This window comes from Microtus oregoni, unplaced genomic scaffold (assembly GCF_018167655.1).
Source record: "Microtus oregoni isolate MIOR12 unplaced genomic scaffold, Mior012 000025F_ref0000491, whole genome shotgun sequence".
Classification (NCBI taxonomy): domain Eukaryota; kingdom Metazoa; phylum Chordata; class Mammalia; order Rodentia; family Cricetidae; genus Microtus; species Microtus oregoni.
Window position 1 is genome coordinate 24,387,630 of NW_024543084.1, and position 20,304 is coordinate 24,407,933.

The window sequence follows — 20,304 nt, forward strand, 5'->3', positions numbered from 1 at the left end:
GCTGAAAATGAAGCCGCTTGATGCAAAGCCTCCTGGGAATTGTTGTTCAGGTATAGTCAGCAAGTAAGACGGTTTCTTAGAGAAAACGCGAAAAAAGCAGCCGAGGCTGGGATTGGCTGAGAAAATTGTTGCGTGAACTTGACGCAATATTATCGCGCCGAAAGTGCTCATCAGCGTACTCTCCGCGCCGGTTCGGAGCATGGCGGGGTTTGCAGAACTCCAGCTATCGTCGTGGCTCGTGGAACAATGTCGGCAGCTAGGGTTGAAGCAGCCCACGCCGGTGCAGCTCGGCTGCATCCCGGCCATCCTGGAGGGTAAGTCCTCTCCGCTCTTCTCGTGCCTGCCTTTCTTTGTCCCTCTTCGTTAGCCCCCTTGGGTCCCACGAGTCAGGAGCTTTGATTGTTTCTGGGAACCTGACCCGCAACATTGACGTTGAGGCTGCGACAATGGCACCTCTGAAATTTGTGCCCGAGCATAGGGAGAGTTTGGTGAATTAATCCACGGCACTGCAAAAGTAGAGTCGAGTTGCTGTCTTTTTGACTTAGCAAACAGAAAAAAGAGCCGTCAAACTCCAGGTAAAAATCAGGGATCCGTATTTGTGTCAGTGCTCTTTGTCCCAATTCACTTCTTCTGTTAAAGAGACATCCCTTGGAGGCAGGCGTGGTGATTCTCAGTCATCCCAATATAGAACAGGCGGAAGCTGGACGATCAGGGGTTCATAGTCATCAGCTATGTAGCAAGTTCCAGACCACCCTGTGCTACTTAAAACCTTGTTTCAAGGGGGCTGGAGAGATGGCTCAGCAGTTAAGAGCATTGCCTGCTCTTCCAAAGGTCGTGAGTTCAATTCCCAGCAACCACATGGTGCTCACAACCGTCTGTAATGAGGTCTGGTGCCCTCTTTTGGCCTGCAGGCATACACACAGAAAGAATATTGTATACATAATAAATAAATAAATGATTTTTTTTTAAAAAAAACCTTGTTTCAAAGAAGCAATCATGATGATTGTTCGACATTAGATCGTAACAAATTCAAGGAGCTAACGAAATTTAAACATTCCATTCTGCAGAAAGGGTGTCACCATAGAGAACAGGCAGAAGTGACTGGCGCTTTGGTTTCCAGCAAGTTTTTGAGGCCTTTCCCCAAATCTGGAGGAATTCATGACGTTTCCTTCCATAGACCAGCAGGGCTTGCCCCCTTCCCAGATCTCCCATCCCTCTGGTTTTAGGACTCCCAAGCTGTATCTAATGAATTAGTTTGGAGCTTGAGGCTGTCCCCCTTTTTTGATCACATAGCAGGTGCCTGTAATTTTCCAAGCCTTAGAATTCTAAAACAGTCACCAACTAGTGGGAAGGAGGCCCAGCACCTCCTGCTGGTCTGTAACTTTCATGAACTCTAAGTACACCTCAGAAGTAGACCATAACCATCTGTTTCTTACACCGATGAATGAATGCCCAGTGGGCCCTGCTTCATGTTGATACTGCTTTGCCATCTGCCTAGGTCGAGACTGCTTGGGCTGTGCAAAGACAGGAAGTGGCAAGACAGCTGCCTTTGTGCTTCCCATCTTGCAGAAGCTGTCTGAGGACCCTTACGGGATCTTCTGCCTGGTCCTGACACCCACCAGGTGAGTCTCCAGCACACTCCTCATGGGTGACTGGTCTAGCTGTGCTTTCTTGAAGCAAGTGCCTTGGCTTTGAGCTGCCCTTGGAATGAGCCTTGATCCTGCCAGCCAGCTCCCAAATAATGACATGGAGACTTATTAATTATGAAATCTCAGCTTATAGCTTAGGCCTGTTCCAACCAGCTCCTATAATTTAAATTAACCCATTCGTGTTAATCTATGTTCTATCACGTGGCATTATCTCTCTTCCATCCTAACAACTGAGCCATCTCTCCAACCCCCCCTTTTTTGAGAGAGGTTCTCACTGAAACTAGGGCTCGCCCCAGCCACCCTGCGACGTCACTGCCCTTCTCACAGCGAGGTAAGAGACGCTGCTGCACACTGAGCTTCACAAGGACCCTGCAGATCTGAACTCGGGTCCTCGTACTTGAGCAGTGAGCGGTTTGCCCACATAAGTTGATTTACTGTTCGTATGTGCATCCATGTGCACATGTGGGGGTCAGAGGACCACCTGCAGGAACCAGTTCTTCCCTCCTGTGGGTCCTGTGGACAGGACCCGGGACGATAGCTATGTCACCAGTCCACCTAGAATTGATTTTTGAGGAGGCCACCAACATTAGGGAGGTGGAGGGCGCAAGGAGCTTGGGGAAGGAGAAACAATGGGAGAGAAGCCCAGGTGCTCGCTGACCCAACTGGCCCTTCTCATCCACAGGGAGCTGGCCTACCAGATCGCTGAGCAGTTCCGGGTGCTGGGAAAGCCCCTGGGTCTGAAGGACTGCATTATCGTTGGCGGCATGGGTATGGGGGCTGAGAGGCTGGGGTGAGCCGTGGGTCCCTACTGATCCCACCCACCTAGCCTCACCTCTCCCCCCCACTCCAGACATGGTGGCTCAGGCGCTGGAGCTGTCTCGAAAGCCACACGTGGTGATTGCCACCCCTGGACGCCTGGCTGACCACCTGCGCAGCTCCAACACGTTCAACATGAAGAAGATCCGGTTCCTGGTGAGCCAGGTGTTCCCCTCGGACCTCGAAGCCAGAGACTGGGCTAGGAAACATGCAGTATCCATTCTCTTTCCTTTCCTTTTCTTTCTTTTCCGTTTGAGGTAGGGTCTCTCTGTGTAGCCCCGCTGTCCTGTAACTAACTCCCTGTGTAGATGTGAGCTGCTATGCTCAGCTGACATCCGTTCTTGACTTGGTTTCACATGGGCAAAGGGCTAGAAATAAAGACGAGGGCCGCCTGGGCGTGGTGGCTAATACCTTTTATCCCAGTACTTGGGAGGTAGAGACAGAAAGCCTGATCTACATAGTGAGTTCCAGGACATTCAGGGCTCCACATTGAGCCCTTGCCTCATATGGACACAGCATACAGAAGGCGGGCACCCTTGAGGACCTGCTGGAGCCTTGCAGAGTGGGGATGTGGGCCTGAGGCCGGAACAATGTTCAGGAGCCCATTGGGTCATCCCTGAAGAGCGGGGGACTGGGCATGGGGCAGGTCCTGGGTTGTGTTCGCAGCTTTTGCACTGGTCCAGCCCCTTGTCCCACCCCTCTGGTGGCAGGTGATGGACGAAGCTGACCGGCTGCTGGAGCAGGGTTGCACTGACTTCACAGCAGACCTGGAGACCATCCTGGCAGCTGTTCCAGCTCGCAGGCAGACCCTGCTGTTCAGTGCCACGCTGACTGACACACTCAAGGAATTGCAGGGCCTGGCTACCAACCAGCCTTTCTTCTGGGAAGCTCAGGCCCCGTGAGTTCCAAAGCTGTGGGTAAGGGTCCGACCAGAGAGTGCAGGCGGAAGGGGAAACTGAGGCTCTGCTGCTGCTCTGCCCCCAGGGTGCGCACAGTGGATCAGCTGGACCAGCGCTACCTGCTGGTGCCGGAGAAGGTGAAGGACGCCTACCTGGTGCACTTGGTCCAGACCTTCCAAGACCAGCTGGAGGACTGCTCCATCATCATCTTCACCAACACCTGCAAGTGAGTAGGCAGCTCCTGCTGCCTGCGCTGGACATGCGGCCCTGTCTCCCCCATCTGCAGGTGCGGCTAGGCCAAGCCTGGCCACCTGGTGCTGAAGTGTGATTCCAGCACCCAGGAGGCATGCAGATCTGTGAATTTGAGGCCAGCCTGGTCTATATATCAAGTTCCAGGCCAGCCAGAGCTACACTGTGGCCCTGGCTCAAACCAAACAAAAATCTCAAAATAGCTGTTGATTGTGTCAGCTTGAGTTAGTTAGAAGGGCAGAAACAGGAGGCTCGTGTCTGTCCGCAGAAGAGGACATGTTCTCTGTGGGACAGAGCAGGCGGCCATCAGGCACGGCAGGACCCAGCCTCTTAAGAGCGCTCTTCTGGAAGTCAGTGCCACAGTTAGGGCCGGTCCTTGTTGGTTCTAGCTTTGAGAAGCACAGCAGACAGACAGCAGACCTAGCATCTCTACAACTCTCAGACCACTTGTGTGACGTCCCGGTAGGTTGAGGCAAGATACCCACAAGCACCCCTTTCCCTCCAGGACCTGCCAAATCCTTTGTATGATGCTTCGGAAGTTCAATTTCCCCACAGTGGCACTACACTCCATGATGAAGCAGGTGACGGCCGTGGCCACTCGGAGGCTGGGCATGGAACTTAGTGGGGAGAGTGCCTGCCTAGCGTGAGACCCTGTGTTCTATCCCCAACCGTGTAACCTGGGCATGGCTTGCGTGCCTGTTACATTTGTTCAGGACTCAGCACTCAGGAGGTGGGGCAGGACGAACAGGAGTTTAAAGCCAGTGGGTTTTTTGTTTTCTTTGGGGGTCTTGGGGGGTTTTGTTTTTTCTTGTAGTTTGAGACAGGGTCTGTATGTAGTCCTGTCTGTCTTGGATCTCTCTATTTAAAGTAAGCTGGCCTCAAACTTTGAGAGATCCTTTGGCTCTGACTCCTAAGTACTGGAAGTAAAGTGCATCGCCGTATCCAGTGCAATCCTGTCTTTAACAAAAATACACGGAAACAAGATGTCACAGCTCGGTGGTGCCCCACCCTCTCCCCGTGTCACCCTGGTGTCCCTGGTCTCTGTCTTGTCCCAGCCCCATCCATCTGCTCACAAACCTCCCCCCACCTGTGGCACAGAAAGAACGCTTTGCAGCCCTGGCCAAGTTCAAGTCCAGCGTGTACCGGATTCTTATTGCCACGGATGTAGCCTCAAGGTGAGCAGGCTCAGAGCAGTGTGCCTTTCTTCAGGGGTCTAGGCCACTGTGAGACCAAAAGGCTGGGCTTGGACGTGGGAAGGAATGACGTGGATGCCCCAGCTGAGTGCTCTATACCCCCAGGGGCCTCGACATCCCCACTGTGCAAGTGGTCATCAACCACAACACCCCCGGGCTCCCCAAGATCTACATCCACCGAGTTGGTCGAACAGCCCGTGCAGGTGAGCAGGTCCAGGTATGGGAGGTTCTAGTTGTAGTGAGAGACTCTGGGGAGCTCAGGTCTGTCCTTCAAAAGCAAAGAGTCAGTGGGGGGGCACCTTACTGGGATGCTGACCCAGGGAGACATCTGCTCTGATAGTCCCTCCTGCTTGTAACCAGGAGACAGGATGCTGGGCTGGATGGGGGCTACTGTGACCTAGGCCCTGCTGGCAAACTGTATCAGCGAGGTCACCATTGTAGAAAGAAAGGGCAGCAGAGCAGGGCTAAGCCCCACCTCTCTGAGTGGAGCCACGCCCTCTGAGGGGGCTCCTAGAGCCTACCAGCTGGGACCAGCCACTTGGTGGGGCACAGATTCTGTAACAGGTGTGTCCCTGCAGGGCGGCAGGGACAGGCTATCACCCTGGTGACGCAATATGACATTCACCTGCTGCATGCCATCGAGGAGCAGATCAGTAAGTGGGCAGGGTCCATGGGTGGGAGATGGCGTCCCTGCCTGGGTCACTCTGGTCGCCCAGCCAACACTACAGAGAACCCTGGAGCTGCATCTGTGGTAGTTAGGTAGCCAGGACTTGAACTCCCAGGCGCCTGGGTCTTCTCTCTCACTCGCCCATTTCATTTACTCATTTATTTGAGACAGACCCTTGCTCTACAGAGCTGGCTTAGAACTCACAGTGATCCCCCTGCCTCTGCCTCCCCAGTGCTGTGATGACAGGCATCTGCCACCAAGTTTGGCACTTTTTTCCGAATGTCATCAGTCCAGACTTCCGGAATTGGGGCTACGAGGGCCAGTCGCACTCAGCCCAGCTCAGTGGTGCATGTCCCCTCTCACATCTGCTCTGCAGAGAAGCAGCTGGAGGAGCTGGCTGTGGAGGAGGCCGAGGTCCTGAAAATCCTCACGCAGGTCAACGTGGTGCGCAGAGAATGCGAGATCGTGAGTGTGGCCACCAGGTTGTGGAGCGGGGGCCCCCTGCCCTGTGGGCCTGCCCTGACCTGTGCCTTCTCCGTAGAAACTGGAGGCCTCGCATTTTGATGAAAAGAAGGAGATCAATAAGCGGAAGCAGCTGATCATGGAGGGGAAGGTAGACCAAGGGGCAGGGCTAAGCAGAAGTGTGGCCAGTATGGGAAGCTGCCCTGCTGAGATCTCAGGATCTCAGAGACAGCCTCGCTCCCTTCCTCAGGACCCGGACCTGGAGGCCAAGCGCAAGGCGGAACTGGCCAAGATCAAGCAACAGAATCGGCGCTTTAAGGAGAAGGTGGGGCAGACCCTTCGGCGGCGGAAAGCAGGCATTACAGGCCGAGGGGCTCGTCCTCCTGAACCTCGGCTTCCGGTGTCTACCCAGGCTAAGGCTCAGACCTGAGCGCAAACCTGCAGCCGCTGGTCATTGGGTGGGCCACAGAGGACCTCAGTAAACACTCTTTGAACCTGCCAGTCCGACTTGAGAATGGGGCGGGTTGGGTGTTGAGCTGCGGGTCTCTGGTCCCCAAAGCCTCTCTTGCCCCATGGGGATGACCACCGCGGCCCTCAATTGCATCTCTGGGATGCAGGGCGGTGGCAGCTAGCGACAACAGGTGCCAGCAACACCACGTGCTTGTACAGCCACGTAGAAATGTAATCTGGGTATCAGCGCGACCCTTGGATTCTAGAGAACTACACAGTGCAAAGCTCAGAGGCGGCCCTGGTTCCCTGCCAGGGCACCTTAGGGCCGCAGACCCACCAGGGCCAACTAGGGTGTCACCTCTGCCAGGCGTGCCAGGCCCTCACGCAGCTCACTCAGCTCGAACAGTCGCACGTCTAGGAGCTGCGCGGCCCGGCCCACCTCTGCCCGCGCGCGCTCCCGCTCGGCCTGAGCCTCCTCCAGGCTGCACTCCATGGCCCGCAGCTGCTGCTCCAGCTCTGCATTCCGTGTTTCCAGGTCCTGCAGGGGGAGGAAGGAGCGGTGGGGTGGGGCGGTCTATGAAGCCTCTGGTTGCCCTCCCTGCTGGGTGTGATCCATGGCTCCCACAGGCTGGGAGACGACAGCATTAAAGTGTATTAAAAGCGGGAAGTGCCCAGCGTGAGTTCAGAGCCCAGTGGTCACAGCTGTGCATGGTTGGCGTGCATTTGTGATTCCAATCCGGATTCCTGGAGCACACTGGCCCGCTTAAGCCTGCCCAAGGCCAGTAAGAAACCATAATTCTAAGGGAATTCTGGGGAGATGGTCAGTGCTTAATATAAACTCCGGAGCACTTAGGTTCGCATTCACATGGGGCGGCTCACAACCGTATGTAGTGCCCTAGGAAGCACAACCCACACAAGTAAAGCCAGATGCCCCTGGGGGGAGCATGGCAGTGCACACCTTTGATCCCAGCACTGAGAGGTAGAGGCAGGTGAATCTCTGAGTTACAGACCAGCTGCAGCTAGAGCCACGGTATCATAAAAATACCCAAGTTGAAGGTTTAATCCCCAGTACCCACATGGTGGAAGGAAAGAACTAACCTTGTGATCCCAGGAAACATGCTTAGCGAAGTGAGTGGTATTTAATTGAAGGGATGGTGAGGTGCCGGCTGTAACCTGACAGTCCTTAATCCCAGTCCCTCTTACCCACGGGAAATTCGGTGCCCCAGATACAGCTAGGGTCGGAGAACAGATCCCCACTGCTCCGTGGCTCAGAACTCGCGCGCAGTGAGACAGACTGAAGCCAGTGGTGCCTGGTGTGCACTTACACCACAAGCAACCACGACGCAGGCCCCCAGTCCAAGGGTCCTCGGTTCTGAATCTGCACAAGCTGCACCCACCCCCGAGGACAACAGAGTCCCCAGGAATGTCTTGGGGACACACACTCCAGGTACTTTCTTGGGTGCTGCAGACTGCTCGAGCACGGGAGGATGAGGTCTGAGACTAGAAGACTTGAAGGCCTCACAAGTTTGGGTAGATATTCCCATCCTGCTCACAGGCAGGTGGAACCTGTTCTACACGCTCACATACGTGCGCCCATGACCCACAGCCAACCTGAACCTTCTGCTGTGTCTCCTCCCGCTCAGTAGTATCAGGAGCTTCTCGAGTTCCTGAGCTTTGATTCTTCAAAGTCTGGATCTCCTAGAGAGAAAAGTTTCCGGATCTGCTCAGAGAACCCTGGATTCCCAGGGAGACTGGCCCGAGGCAAGACCTTGGAGCTTGCTCCTCGCTCACCTGGTCCTTGGTCTGCACCTGAGCCTCCAGTTGCTCCACGGATTGGCTGGTTACCTCCTTCTCGCCCACCGGAACCGGCTCTGCAGCCGCCTGGGCCTCCAGCTCCGCCACCTGCACACATGCAGCTCAGCATTCCCACCCTCTGGGACATGGAGAGCCTGGGGATCTCATGGTCTCAAGTCATTTTACAGCAAGAAATGATATTCTGGAGACTGAAACGGGGCAGAAGAGATGGGAGGGGGGCGAGGGTCCTTACCCGCTGCCGCAGGCGCTCGGCCTCTGCACGCTGGGCCTCTAGCTGCTGCCTCCATTGCGCGGCAGCTGCGTTGGCCTCGCGTAGTGCCCCTGCCAGCCTCTGGTTGCTGTCCTGTAGTGCGAAGAACTCGGCCTCCCACTGGACCTCGCTTACGGAGCTAGGGTGTGCGTAGCCAGAGAGGGTGGCAACTAGTGGAGCATCTCCTGGGCTAGGAGCAGGGTCGGGACAACACTAAACTAGGAAGCGGGGACCAGGGCATGTGGAGCAGCGAGTTGTGGCTCATGAACTGAGACAGGAGGATCCCCTTAAGTTCGATGTCAGTCTAGGCTACACAATGAGTTTCAGGCCAGAGTGGGCTACACCGCGAGATTTTTGGAAATCTATCCTTGCCCCTCCCAGATTGTCATGTGATAGCCCACGAGAGCCACGGAGTGGGAAGTAAATGATGAGGGAGGGGCAACCATGAGGCAGGAACCGATTGCCTCCTTTCCCAGGTCGGCAGCCTGGATTCCTACCCCACACCCCTGACACCTGCAGCATCCACGCCCACACAAGCCTTGCTCCAGTATTAACACCACCATCCAAGGCCCCATCCCACTACCCACGTCCCCTGCATCCTAAAAGTCTGTACTGGGGATTCCCTGGCACGCCCATGGTGCCAGCCAAGCCCCTGCAGCTCAGTCAGAGCCACAATACACTCCTTAGGCCCCAGTCACGCCCCATCTTGGCTTCAAGCAGGCTCCACCCCTCACCCTTCCGACAGCATCTTCTTCAAGCGCTCTCGCTCGGTGGGGCCAGGGGCGTCTGCACTCTGGCTGCGGAACAACTTCTCCTCTCCGGGACCGTTGGTGCTGACCAAGGGACTTGGGGGAACCTGTGTGTGGGAGCCAGGACTGTGTCACCGTGAGAGCTTGCTTCAGTCAAGGGCGAAGTAGGAGGTAAGGTAGATTGAGTCGAGGACTGGGGTCACTGGGGTACTGATTGAAATTAGGGAGTCTGAACAGGCCTGTGAAGCCCAGTGTTGTGTCTCCTCTCCTCACCCTCCATAGCTCCCCAGGCTCGTGGATGGGGAACGACACCCCGGGGGGGGGGGCGTGTCTTCACTGACACCACAAGACCCAACAACCCTTAGAAACAGGGATCTGAACACTTGGAACTATTCTCCAGGAAGTTTTCCCCTGGCCACAGAAACGTCAAACATTCCACTTAAAACTGAGAAATGGGCTGGTGAGATGGCTCAGAGAAGGAGCTGGTCACCAAGCCTGAGGCCATGCTGGAAGGAGAGCTCTGTACCCAGACACATGCAGTCAGCCTTAGACACACATGTGTGCACATGATACATGTCTAAGGCTATCGGTCAGCCTTAGACACCTGAAGTCAGAAGCACACACAGCTGCCCCGGGAATGTGGCAGGAATGAGGCAATAGAGGCAGACAGCAGAAATACCCACCTGGTGAGAGGCAAGGGCCAGGGCAGAACTAGTGAATTCGCCATCTTGAGATTTCTCCCGAGCCAGTCTGGCAGCTTCCTTCACCTCCTGAAACTTCTCAGCAAACTGGGGGTGAGGCAGGGGGACAGTCAGAGGACACCTCACCACCTGTCACATCCCCATCCCCCGCCTGCACCGGCACCCTGGAGCCTTCGGGGAAGGTTGGAAAAGGTCAACCCTGTGACCATTTTGGGTGTCAAGAGTGACCAGGGTTATGCCATAGAGGTGACATTAAGGTTCTGAGCCACACAGAAAGGGACTCCCTGTTCCTGTCAGGCTGGCTGGGAGTGGACAGCCGGAGGCTGTGCCCATCTGTCCTTCGCACTTGCCAGTATCTCATAACACAGGGAAGGGTGTCCACAGCCTGAGAGTGCTGGCCTCCTGGCACTCCTGTCCTGTGCTTATGAGAATGTATTTTCTTTTCACTTTGAAATAATTCCCATAGGCAGCAGGTAAGAGCACCAGCTGCTCTTCCAGAGGATCTGGATTCAATTCCTAGCTCCCAACTGTCTGTGACTCAAGTTGAAGGGGATCTGACTCCCTCACACAGACCAATGCTCATAAAATTAAATTTTCATTTATCAGAAATAATCTGTGAAGACCTAGCAATGACTCCGTGGTTAGGAAGGAAGGCAGAGCTGTACTAGAGTCCACACCACCTCGGGCAACTAACTCCCGGCTGTGACCCCGGGGGATCCAGCACCCTCTTCTGGTCTTGGGACACCCACACACATGCACACAGGCACAAACACAGAAATTTCTTAAAAAACAAACCAAGCGGGGGCTGGAGAGATGGCTCAGTGGTTAAGAGCACTGCCTGCTCTTCCAAAGGTCCTGAGTTCAGTTCCCAGCAACCACATGGTGGCTCACAACCATCTGTAATGAGATCTGGTGCCCTCTTCTGGCCTGTAGACAGAATACTGGGAATACTGTATATAATAAATAAATCTTTAAAAAAAAAAAAAAAAAAACAAGCTGTGGTGGCACACGCCTTTAACCCTAGCACTGGGGAGGCAGAGCAGGCAGATCTCTGTGAGTTCGAGGCCAGCCTCGTCTACAGAGTGAGTTCCAGGACAGCCAGGGCTACACAGAGAGACCCTGCTTCGAAAAGAAAAGCCGGGCGGTGGTGGCGCACGCCTTTAATCCCAGCACTCGGGAGGCAGAGGCAGGCGGATCTTTGTGAGTTCGAGACCAGCCTAGTCTACAAGAGCTAGTTCCAGGACAGGCTCCAAAACCACAGAGAAACCCTGTCTCGAAAAACAAAACAAAAACAAAAAAAAAAAAAAAAAGAAAAAAGAAAAGAATATCTGAGGCCAGCGATCTGACTCAATAAGCTGTTGTCAAGCCTGATAACCTAAGTTTGACCCACGGGACTTGCAAGGGACCCTCACAGGCTGTCCCTTGACTTCCAAAGCACACAGACACGCAGCACAGAAAAACCAAATAAATGTAATAAAAACTCTTAAAAGAACCGTGTTTTTAATTGTATGTACATACATACGTGTAAGCGCCCCCAAAAACCAGAGGCCTGAGTTCCTCCCCGCGGAGCTGGAGGAGGCTGAGCTCCATGCAGGTGCTGAGACTCAGTCCTCTGCCAGAGATGCGCATGCTCAGGACCTCCTCGCCCTGGGCCGCACTGGAGAAGCGCAGGCAGGCAGATTTGGAAGCTAAGGTTAACCTTAGCTAGAATCTGAATTTGCAACCAGCTTGGTTTACACAGCAAGTCCCAGATCAGCCAGGGCTACACACACAATGTGAGACCCCACTACCCACAAAAAAGAAAAATAAGAAAAAAATAATTTTTTAAAAACTTATTTATTTATTTTATGTGTATCGCAGTTTTTCCTGCATGTATATCTGGGCCACATATGGGCTGGGTATCCCTGTGTCCAGGTGTCAGGTCCCCTGGAACTGGAGTTACAGACGGCTGTGAGCTGGGATAGATGGGTGCTGGGAACTGAACCTGGGCCCTCTGCAAGAGCAGCCAGTGCTTTTAAAAACAGAGCCATCACTCCAACCTAGTTTTTTTTTTTTTTTTTTTAACCAGGTAGGTCGATCTCCATGAGTGTGAGGCCAGCCTGATCTACAGAGCAAGTTCCAGGACAACCAAGGCTATGTAGAGAAATCCTGTCTCAAAAAAACCAACCCACTCCCAAAAAGGAAGAAAGGTCTTAATAAAAAAAAAAGGGGGGGGTTTGGAATCTGGAGCAAGGGCTCAGGGGTTAAGAGCACTGACTGCTCTTGCAGAGGACCCAGGTTCTGTTCCCAGCACCCACATGGGGACTCACAACCATCTGGAACTCCAGCTCCAGGGGATCTGGCGCCCTGTCGTGGCCTGCAGAGATGGTGCCAGCACACACAGTGAATACAGGCACATACAAGTAAAACCCTTATACACATGAAATAAAAATATTAAACCAGCAAACACACAGAAAATCAAAAGGCAGGCATGGTAGTTCATGCTTTTAATCCCAGCACTGGGAGGCAGCAGAATTACTGAGTTCAAAGGCAGCCTGGTTTATAAAGAGAGCTCCAAAACAGGCAGGGATACAGAGTGACCTGTCTCATAAAACAACAAAACAAAACAAAATTCAGAGTTGCAATATGGTTCAGTGGCTGGGTAGTGGTGATGCACTCGGGAGGCAGAAGTAGGTGGAAAACAGTGAGTTCCAGGACGGCATGGTCTACGGTCTATAGAGTGAGTTCCAGGACAGCCAAGGTTGCTCTGTCTCAAAATAGTCAAAAACCCAAACCAAACAAACATAAAAAACCAAACCAAAACAACAATAAAACTTAAAAACCCAACACAACAATACGGTTCAATAAAAGCACAGGCGTTTGCTGCCAACCCTGATGCTGGTTCTCAGAACCCAGGGGACGGACAAAGAGAACTGATCCCTGGTCAGTTTCTCTACCCTTTGTAGGTGTGTCCACACAAATTCACACCTAAAGCAAATAAAAAAGTTATAATCCTTTTTATTGAAAAAATTGAGGGGGCTGCTATCCAGCAGTTAAGAGTGCTTCCAAAAGATGACTTCAGTTCCCAGCATCTCTAACAGGTGCCCCAACAGTGCCTGTAACTCCAGTTCCCAGGGTCAAATGCCATCTTCTTACCTCTGCAGGCACCAGCACACACATGGCACACGCACACGCACACACACACACACACACACACACACACACACACAGATAAATAAATCTAAAACAAATAATGGACTCAGCACTAAGTGGTGACGGCAGAGGCAAGAGAGAGAGGGGGGCTTCTCGGGTGGGGGATGTGCCCGCACAGGCTTCTATCTGATGCTCCAAGAGGTCCTGCTCTCTGTGAACCCACCATAAGGAACACAGATGCCAGTCACTGCTCATGTTCCTGCCCACCTGGGTCAGCTGCTGTTCAGAGGCAAAGCCTAGGCCATAGACAGTGTTGGCTCGACTGTCTGCCCACTGCCCAAACTTCTGCGAGGTTTTGGTGAAGGTCATGTTGGGGGTGACTGTGCTGTTGATGATGGCCTGGGGATGAGGAAAGCAAGATTTAGGGAGTGATAACGTCCATCACCAGCAGCCTGCCTTGGACTACACAGTGGATTAAAAAAATAATTCTAGGTACCTGTCTCAGACTCAGTAGAAAGTCCCCACCCAGAATTTCCCAGAGGCATGACTTATGGGCCGAGCCCCGCCTCGGATCCCTCAGTGGGAGACTGGAGTAGAATTCTTGGTGCACTGAGGTCTAGTATCCCCATCGTGACAATAGCGATGAAAGTCTGAGTGGATGAGGCCCCTGTGAGAGCCCCTGCTGAGCTAGGTCCCAGAAAGTCTCACTGATCCCCATTCCCTAAGTTACCCAGCCTCACATCCGGCTGCTAGCCCCGCCCTCGGCCCTGTGTCAGACCTTGGCACCCCCGATGCTGATGATGCGGTACACGTTTCGGGTGGCATCGTAGAAATAGGACACAGTGAGTGCGTGCTTGCCCGCCGGGATCCAATTCCGCTTGGTAGTAGGGTCGATCTGGAAGACGTGAGCCCGGGTGCTGAAGATTGGCTGTTCCCTGAAGGAGGGAACAGAAGGTCTGTAGGAGCCGGGCGGTGGTGGCGCACGCCTTTAATCCCAGCACTTGGGAGGCAGAGGCAGGCGGATCTCTGTGAGTTCGAGACCAGCCTGGTCTACAAGAGCTAGTTCCAGGACAGGCACCAAAGCTACAGAGAAACCCTGCCACGAAAAACAAAACAAAACAAAACAAAACAAAAGGTCTGTAGGGGCTGGCCACTTACAGCTAGGTCTGACCAGAGTAGGTGAGTGCTCACCTGGCTGTGGACATTGGTCAGGCTGAGCTGGATGGCATCTAAGGGGCACCCAGGGAGGTGACAGGAACCACTTGTTTGGTCTCTGGGGAGCAGCGATCCAGGGGTGCTCAGGCCAAGCAGGCCCTCCAGATGACTCCTGGAGGAAAGGAAAGGGGCAGAATTGGGTGATCAGAGCAGTAGTCACCGACAGTCTTAGCCCAGGCTGGCCTTGAAATCACCACCTCTGGGCTCTGCTTCCCAAGTGCTGGGGTGACTGGCCTGCCCATCACACTCAGTCTCTGTGGTGCTGGGATGCAGCCCCCACATCTGGGCTGAGTGGTCTCTAGTGTCACCAGAGAGGTGACAGAGCGCCACCAAACTGCCTGGGCACGCGAATGTCATCCTCACCCTCCAGGTTACCCCACGGGAACTGGGCATGAAGCCAAGATCAAGTGAGTGACACATCTTATTCACCCCTTCCCATCTGACAGCCCCGCAGAGGCCTCGCATCAAAAGTGGGACAAAGCTGGACCGGTGGTGAGAGCTGGTGATCCCATCTACTCAGGAGACTAAGGCGGTTAGACCACGCATCCCAGGAGTTCAAGGCCACCCTGGACAGCACCACCATAGACCCCCATCTCTGAGAATAAAAGGAGCGCTTCCAGGGGCCAAACCCGGAATTTAGGAACTCTGTGCTCCCACAAAAGAACCACTTAGTGCCGGGCGATGGTGGCGCACGTCTTTAATCCCAGCACTTGGGAGGCAGAGGCAGGCGGATCTCTGTGAGTTAGAGGCCAGCCTGGTCTACAGAGCTAGTTCCAGGACAGGCTCCAAAAGAGCCACAGAGAAACCCTGTCTCGAAAAACCGAAAAAAAAAAATGAACCACTTAGCACACACCCCAAGGGCAAGGCTACACCTTGGAGTCCAAGTCAAGTCTCCAGGGGGCCCTAGCCTATTTAAAATGAGGGGCTGGAGATGTAGCTCAGCGGCTAAGAGCACCGGTTGCTCTTCCAGAAGTCCTAAGTTCAATTCCCAGCAATCACATGCTCACAAACATCTACAATAGGATCTGATTCTCTCTTCTGGTGTCCCTGAAGACAGGTCACTCATATACATTAAAACGGGACAAAATGAAAGTTTGGCAAGGTGGCACACGTCTGTCATCGCAGCACTAGGGAGGATGAGGCAAGATTGTTGAGACTTTGAGGCCAACCTGGCCTCAAACAGGACCTTACCTTATCTCAACACACACACACACACACACACACACACACACACACACACACAAAATGCATGTACACGCGCATAGGTAAGACAGTAGGTAAGTGGCTCATCCCAGTTCCCACCATGTGAGCAGAGAACAAGACTGGGAGAAGGGGGCTCCCCAGCCTCCTGTGGGTGCCTGTACCCATCACTCGGGAGTTTTGGATACCCTCCTGAACCCCCAAATCTGCACCTGAGGGGACTGGAGAAGGGTCCTGCTGATGCAGTAAGGCAGGGTCAAGCTCCTGAGGACAGCCCCCCCCATGTTGTCCTGGGCAGCCGCTGTCACGGTCACGGGGTCTGAAATCGGAGCCCCCCCTGGAAGGGCAGCTCCACTCGAGTCGGGGACGTGATTAGTACTGGCGGAGATTGGGGAAAAGGGTCCCCGAACCCAGGCCCTTCCGGTCGGGCCGCTCCTGTCGGGACTTGCTGAGATCGGGAAAAGTTACTCACCAAGTAGTCATGCGCCTCGGAGCGGCTGCGCGGGGTAGGAGATCCCGATCGCTCGCGGCAAGCTCCTGACAGAAGCCCGGCGCCCGAATCCCACTTCGGACCGGTCCCCACCCGCTCCGGGGCAGCCAGTGCGCCCCAACTCTGGAAGCTGCGGACCGCAACTTTCCAAGCAGTGGAGCCTCGCGATTCCGCGTCTCCGACACCCAGACCCGGGGCTGGAAAACCCAGTGGAGCTGCGCCCCCACGCCCCAGGATCCCAGCCAGCCCCTCAGCCTGCACCCTTTATCACCCCGGCTCCCCTGCACAGTCTGCAACTTTGGAAACCGGCTGCTCCACCGCGCTCCCTATGACCCTCATGCCCAGATCGCATCTCAGGAGCTGGGGTCCCCCTGCCCGGCTCACCCCGCGTCGCCGCCGCCGCTGCCTTCGGCCCGCGCCCTCCGCGCACCCCGCACCGCCCGCGCCTTTGTCTGCGCCGCCTCCGGTCCCATCACCGCCAGTCCCCGCGCCGCCCCGCCTCTGCCCAACGCCCCCTGCCGGCCGGCGAGTGAGGGAGGGAGGTGGGAGGAGACCCGGAGAAAGAAGAATGGGGGAGGGCGGACTACGGAGAGGGGAGGGGGGCTCCAGCCGGACTCTGCGGAGGGGGTTGGGAGAGGGGGACAAGAACTGCTAGTGAATGGAGCAAAGGGGAAATGGGGCGGGGTGAAGGGGCAGAGGAAGGGGAGGGCACCAGGAGGGCAGGAGGAGGGACTCCTGGGGTGGTATGGGGGAAGCAGAGAGAGGAAACAGAAGGAAGAAGGGGGAGTGACTTGGGCAGGGGAGGGAGGGTGGGGCCTGGGAAGGAGTCGAGGAATAGAAGGTGAAGGGTCTGCAGGGCAGAGAAGGGGACTGTCAAGGAGGGCTGAGGCGGACAGGGTAGAGAGGGAGGGGCCGGAAAGTCAAGGGCCAGAGAGTGGACAGAAGCAGGGAAGCCCTTTGGGAGGCAGCCAAAGGCGTAGGGAGGGGGCGGGACCCGTGGAGTCAGGGGGTTGGAGTTTAAGGGATTAGAGGTAGGGGCCGATAATAAGGCGGAGCTTCTGGGACAGAGGGGAGGAGCTCATAAACTCTGGAGAGAAGCGGAAGGCCGCTGAGGGTAAGGGCGGCCAGGTAGAGAAAAGGTTGGGGAGGGGGACATAAAAGAGTCTTCGGAAGGGCCTTGGGGCAGAACCCAGGGTGATGGTATGAAGGGGTGGGTGTAGCGGGCTTGGGCATGGGGACAGAGCAGACATCCTGGATGTCCCAGAGACCCGAAGATAGCGAAAGACACAGAAAATGCGTGGACAATAATTCCTCGCCCTCCCTCCTCGAGCCAGATGTGGCCCTGAGCCTTCAGATAGCTTCTTGACTGACTGGGGTGTGACTGCTGCCACTGTGGGGCTAAGAGATGAGGTGAGGAGAGCTTGTGGGCTGCATACAGTAGGCGCTCAATGGGTATTGCTGGAGTCTGGAAGCAGGGTCTAGGCCTCACTGGACAGATTGTCTCATTGTGGCAGTCCAGCACCTGGGTACTGGGGGGCAACTCAGGGAGTAAACTTTTGCCAAACTTCCGTGGAGCCCTGGGTTCCTTCCCAGCACCACCAGTTGGTCATAGTGGCACACACCTTTAATCCCAGCATTTCAGAGGAACAGGTAGGCCGATTTCTGAGAATTTTAGTTCACTTAGTCTATATACTGAGTTCTAGGCCATCCAGAGCTGCACAGTGAGACACTGACTTTCAAAAAAAAAAAAATGCTGGAAGTAACGGGTTATTAATTGTTTCTGGGTCTCAGGATCAAGTGTTGGTGCAATTGTGTCCTTTTCTCATGGAATGGGTGAGCTCCCTGCAGCTCCCTAGTCTGTCCTCCCTCTTGGCCCTGGGAGGCTGTCTGCCTACAGCAGCCAGCCAAGAACCCCATAGGGATCCATCTCTATCTGTTGTGGGTTCCCCTTGCAAATTCCCTTCTGTCCTTCTCTAGAAAGTTCTGCAAGGGCTTCAGCACCCTGAGAACCCAGATGCCTGTGGTTCCCTAGAGCTCCCAGCTTTGAAATCCCTATGTCAGGCCTTCCTTGCCTCAAGCCTCTGCTCCCTCTGATGGGCGTCTGAGCAGGTGTCCTCCCAGGAATGCCCTTCTTCCCAATTGTCTTGACAGCCCACACAGAGCACATGGACTCCTAGTCTCCTCGTGGCCCCCAGGCTGCAGATTCTCCGGATACATTTCCATCTATTTCTGAGTCACAGGCAGGTGTGGGAGCCCCTGTCTGAGCCCCAGCCTTCTTGAAAGTAGGCCCGCTCACTGCACTCACTTTGAGAGGCATATGTGCCTGGAGCCACAGAACGTGTGAACACTGGGAACAAAGAAAATACCGTCTGCTGTGTTCAAAGTGACTTTTTCCTTATTACCAGCGACACTATTTATTTTTTAAGTATCTGCGCTTGGGGCAGCAGGCTGGAAGTTCCTCCTGGCACATCAGGCATTAGCTGGCTGCAGAGGGGGTGGGGCACAGTGGCTAAGGGCCCAGGCAGGCTTTGTGCTATGTGTGGGCACAAGAAAGAATTCGAGAGTTGAGAATTCTCCTAAAACCAGGCGTGGTAGGTGCCTGTCTTCCCAGAAGGAAGGTAGAGAGGGGAGGGTTTCAAGCTTTTTCTGAGCTACAATGTGAGTTCAGAGTTAGCCTGGGCAACGTGAGATACTACTCAAAAGCAAACAGAGATGGACCATCAGTAGGCAGAGGCAGGGGGATCTCTGTTTGCTCAAGGTCAACCTTATCTACACTGCCAGTTCCAGGTCTGCAGAGATCCTGTCTCAAAAAAACGGGTTCCTCACCTGTATTGGTCTCTCAGCTGGGGCTAAAACAGGGCTGGCCCGGAGCAAGCGGGGGTGTGGCTTCCTCCCTGTGGCAGGCTCTTCTTTTTCACCTGGGCAATGGACTGAGGCGGGGTAAGGAGCTGTAGGACCCAGGCAGCAGCCACAGCCCTCTGTCCCCTGAGTGAACAAGTAAGGGCTGCAGGACGAGCTCAACCAGGTGCAGATTTTTCCAGAAAACAGGTCTCCTGACCACAGACTTGCTCTGTAGATCAGCTGGCCTCGAACTCACAGAGATCCAGTGGCCTCTGCCTCCTGAGTGCTGAGATTAAAGGAGTGTGCCACCACCGCCCATTTTTTTTCTTTTTTTTATTTTTGGTTTTGTTTTTTTCATAATTAAATTTTTAAATAAAAATAATTTGCTAGCTGGGTGGTGGCAGTGCACACCTTTTAATCCCAGCACTCAGGAGGCAGAGGCAGGCGGATCTCTGTGAGTTTGAGGCCAGCCTAGTCTAAATAGTTCTAGAATAGAACTACATAGTGAGATTCTAACTCAAAAAAAGAGGGGGACTTCCAACGTGGTGTGAGCTCACAAACTTTCTCTTCGCTCGCCCAGCCCCACGCCTATAGCCATACTCACTCGGGCCCCATTTCAAACCTTGTCTCTCCCCAAGCCTACCTCCAGCACCCCATTTCCAAGGAGCCCTTTCTCATCGGCCTCTGTCCAGTTCTTGTCTCCGACAGTCTGAGTGTGCCGCGATAGCACAGGGCGGGGGCATCGGGGCATGGGGAAGGTGGAGCGTGATTTTGCAGACGTGGGCTTCTCTCCCGGGGAAATTTTGATTTGGTGAGATGATCCCGGAAGCCGTGGAGCTCAGGCGACTCACGCTCTGACACAAGGGGCCAAGGAAGCAGAGGGGCCGCCTGATTGTGCAGCGGAGCAGAGGGGATGGTGCAGGAGCTGGATGGCAGTGTGTACCCACAGATCTAATTACCCTCATTTACTACGTGCGCTAATTGCCTCCTGGGGGCCAGGTGGCCGGGTGGGACCGGCCCATTTTCAGGAGGTAGGTCGCAGGATTATTTTTGGCTAATACGTCCTTGTAGGCTCCCACATCCACGCCTATGAAGGGCAGAAAGTGGGTCGGAGGAATTGCGGCCACACTAGGAGGGCCTCTGGGGATGTATCCGAGCAGGGATGGGAGGAGGGGACCCAAGCATCTTTGGCACCTAGGCAAGACAGCCCCAGAGTCTGGAGATCAGCCAGCTTCATTGAGCAGTGGTCCTGGAAGAGAACTTCAAAACCTGGCTTTGTTCGCAAACCTTATCCTAGCACTCAGGAGGCAGAGACAGGGGGGTTGCTATGAATTCAGGGCCAGTCTGAGCTATAGAGAGAGACCCTGTCTCAAGAAATTAAATAGCCGGGGGTTGGTCACTCCTTTAATTTCAGCACTCGGGAGGCAAAGGCAGGCTGGTCTCTGTGAGTTCTAGACCAATCTATCTGGACGCCAGAGCAAGTTCCAGGACAGGCTCCAAAGCAACTCGCTGTGTAGGGCACTTTG

General features: G+C 54.5%; 2 protein-coding genes across 5 annotated transcripts; one reads left to right on the top strand and one right to left on the bottom strand.

Moving 5' to 3' along the window:
- Positions 1-41: 41 nt before the first annotated feature.
- On the top strand, positions 42-6,432 carry Ddx49 (DEAD-box helicase 49). Of its 2 annotated transcripts, XM_041674351.1 has the most exons (13): positions 51-314; positions 1,499-1,622; positions 2,332-2,417; positions 2,500-2,621; positions 3,176-3,363; positions 3,450-3,590; positions 4,119-4,194; positions 4,712-4,788; positions 4,912-5,009; positions 5,385-5,459; positions 5,850-5,938; positions 6,015-6,086; positions 6,186-6,432. In XM_041674351.1, exons 1-13 carry the CDS (start codon positions 200-202, stop codon positions 6,363-6,365), a joined length of 1,443 nt encoding a protein of 480 aa, XP_041530285.1. In that variant the 5' UTR covers positions 51-199; the 3' UTR covers positions 6,366-6,432. The 2 variants fall into 2 exon arrangements, with proteins under 2 accessions (XP_041530284.1, XP_041530285.1); XM_041674350.1 differs by having other exon boundaries at positions 42-314; positions 6,015-6,432.
- Positions 6,433-6,580: 148 nt separating this feature from the next.
- Homer3 (homer scaffold protein 3) lies at positions 6,581-16,589 on the bottom strand. Of its 3 annotated transcripts, none has more exons than XM_041674352.1 (10): positions 16,322-16,589; positions 14,224-14,359; positions 13,811-13,967; positions 13,300-13,431; positions 9,883-9,987; positions 9,185-9,306; positions 8,433-8,589; positions 8,177-8,287; positions 7,997-8,083; positions 6,581-6,923 (listed from the first exon to the last, which is right to left on the bottom strand). In XM_041674352.1, exons 2-10 carry the CDS (start codon positions 14,235-14,237, stop codon positions 6,732-6,734), a joined length of 1,077 nt encoding a protein of 358 aa, XP_041530286.1. In that variant the 5' UTR covers positions 14,238-14,359; positions 16,322-16,589; the 3' UTR covers positions 6,581-6,731. The 3 variants fall into 3 exon arrangements, with proteins under 3 accessions (XP_041530286.1, XP_041530287.1, XP_041530288.1); XM_041674353.1 differs by lacking the exon at positions 16,322-16,589 and adding an exon at positions 15,920-16,265; XM_041674354.1 differs by lacking the exon at positions 16,322-16,589 and adding an exon at positions 14,445-14,580.
- Between the last annotated feature and the right edge of the window lie 3,715 nt (positions 16,590-20,304).

What these genes read in the sequence shown, in the direction of transcription:
- Homer3 (XM_041674352.1), bottom strand. An exon ending in CCGAGCGCCTGCGGCAGCGG is followed by an intron (nt 8,288 to 8,432) that starts GTAAGGACCCTC and finishes GCATGTGTGCAG; the next exon opens with GTGGCGGAGCTGGAGGCCCA. An exon ending in AGGTGCAGACCAAGGACCAG is followed by an intron (nt 8,084 to 8,176) that starts GTGAGCGAGGAG and finishes TTTTCTCTCTAG; the next exon opens with GAGATCCAGACTTTGAAGAA.
- Ddx49 (XM_041674350.1), top strand. Translation starts at nt 200, where the DNA reads ATGGCGGGGTTTGCAGAACTCCAGCTATCGTCGTGGCTCGTGGAACAA. An exon ending in CATTATCGTTGGCGGCATGG is followed by an intron (nt 2,418 to 2,499) that starts GTATGGGGGCTG and finishes CCCCCACTCCAG; the next exon opens with ACATGGTGGCTCAGGCGCTG. An exon ending in TGGTCGAACAGCCCGTGCAG is followed by an intron (nt 5,010 to 5,384) that starts GTGAGCAGGTCC and finishes GTGTCCCTGCAG; the next exon opens with GGCGGCAGGGACAGGCTATC.